Consider the following 2,106-nt stretch of genomic DNA (forward strand, 5'->3'; position numbering starts at 1 on the left):
CATAATAACCTTGATAATTGTTTTGCTTTCAATGACAAACCCTTGCATCTTATTAAAACTGAGTGGATAAAATTCGATGATGCCCCGAATGCTAACACTAACCCTCTACCAAATCTTGCTATAGGTAATAAAGGTGTAAATATGATCATTGATGATTCTAAACGTGACAAAAAAGGGGGGAGTCCTGAAAGTGACAATGAGTAAGCTACTCAGTATAATAAGAAAGGCGAATTTTCTAGAGTGCTGGCAGATGGCTAACACTAACCCTGACAAACTCATATATATCGAGTGCTGGCTGATGGCTTACGCCAAAGGCAGTAGTGATTATACGTTTTACAGAGACACAAGTGCAATAGGAAGCTGATTTTGATTCTTTTATCTCCGTTATGTACCATCGAAATTGATGAAGAAAAAGCAAAGTATTTTGTTCTTTTTGCTGAGAAGAGTCATTTTGTGGTATTTTTTGTTATCTGCGAAGTTCTAGTAACCCATCTGCTCTTTTGTTGTATATATGTGTAGCTCTGGGTTTTTTTACAACAAGGCAGGTAAATTTAAAATTCCTTCTTTTGTTGTATCTATTTGTGATGAATCCTCAGGACATCCCATTTTTTTTATTATCTGTCTTTGTTGTATCCATTTTGTAGGAATAAATAAAGGGACAGCAAGTTCTGACTGAACTAAATTCCATTTTCTGTCCTACATCACTCTGCCGTCTGTGGAAGGATACTGTATGTTTTTAGGCAATAAGAAAAAGAGTTCTTCACATTTGAGTAGATGCAAGCAAAGAATGTGGAACCCACAAACGACAATCTCATCGTCAGTCAATCAGAAGGTCACAGCTGCAAAATCCCCAGCAACTGCATCTAATGTTATTAGGAGATTCTATGATGGACTAAACAGCCATGATCTGGTTGCCGTTGAAGAGATCATTGCTGAGAATTGTGTCTACGAGGACCTTATCTTTCCTCATCCCTGCGTTGGTCACAAGGTACTTAATTACTAGTCTTCATTCTCTTGTTCTTGAAAGCATAGACAATCTTTGCAATAAGCATCAAAAGGGAACTTAATTAGCAACTTGATCAGTGTTCCATGGTCTTGCCTTTAACAATTAGACTGATTCTTCTTTTCTGTAGGAAGTAATAGAGTTCTTCCAACAGTTCTTTGATTCTACTAGCTCAGACCTTCATTTTATCATTGATGATATATCTGGTGAGGATTCCCAAGCAGTTGGAGTTATATGGCATATAGGTACAACCCTTCTAATAATTCTTCACATTTTTTAGGTTTTAACCATTTCCCATTTCCTTTATAGTTGTGATGAATCTTTCTATGTTTTCCTAAAATGACTCAAAATTGTATCATAACAGAATGGAAAGGCAAGCCTATGCCATGTAGCAAAGGATGCAGTTTTTATCGGCTAGAGACTGTGAACGGCAAGAGACAAATAATGTACTCTAGATTAATTTTCTTGCTCTAATTAACACAAACTATACGTACTTGTGTTTTTCAAGCCACATATATTTCTTCCTACTAAAAAGTTGGAATCTTATTCATTTTAAAGATGCTGAAATGGCTTCGTGTTATTTTAGGCAAGAACAAATTAATCTCTACTGTTGATACTTGTTAGTCTGTTCTTTGAAAACAGTTATGGACGAGACAGCGTTGAGTCTGCAATCAAGCCTGGGAAGGCAGCTTTGGTACGTATAAATAAGAACTTTTTTCTTGTATCAGGAGCTTCCATAACCTTATTGAAATAGAAACATCGAAAGTGGTGTGAGTGTGACAACCTTTATGACATTGCGGAGGTAATTAGGATAGAAAACTGTTCGTGTACTGAAATAAAGAGATTAATGTAACATATAAAATTTACTAAGCATATCCACTTGAATTACAAACCTTTTTTGATGTTGTATGAATAAAAAATATTAACCAATCTTCTTCTTTAGATGGCTACTAGAGTCACTGACTCGACTAAAAGGTTGATGTCTTCTCCCAAGTGTAGGAGTGTCGAAGTAATAAATAACCCGGCAAGACCGGGGTCGAACCACAGGGAGGTTAATTGTAAAAATTATAAACAACAATTATAAACAACAATAATAGTAATAA

General features: G+C 35.7%; 1 protein-coding gene across 1 annotated transcript; it reads left to right on the forward strand.

The window, feature by feature from the left end:
• Positions 1-787: 787 nt before the first annotated feature.
• Positions 788-1,697, forward strand: LOC105118600 (uncharacterized; the record flags this gene model as incomplete). Its single annotated transcript, XM_011016571.1, has 4 exons — positions 788-988; positions 1,134-1,248; positions 1,368-1,449; positions 1,646-1,697. Coding segments are annotated over exons 1-4 (450 nt in total), but the record flags the coding sequence as incomplete, so codon positions are not given.
• Between the last annotated feature and the right edge of the window lie 409 nt (positions 1,698-2,106).

Source organism: Populus euphratica, unplaced genomic scaffold, assembly GCF_000495115.2.
Source record: "Populus euphratica unplaced genomic scaffold, PopEup_1.0 scaffold2063.1, whole genome shotgun sequence".
Lineage (NCBI taxonomy): Eukaryota > Viridiplantae > Streptophyta > Magnoliopsida > Malpighiales > Salicaceae > Populus > Populus euphratica.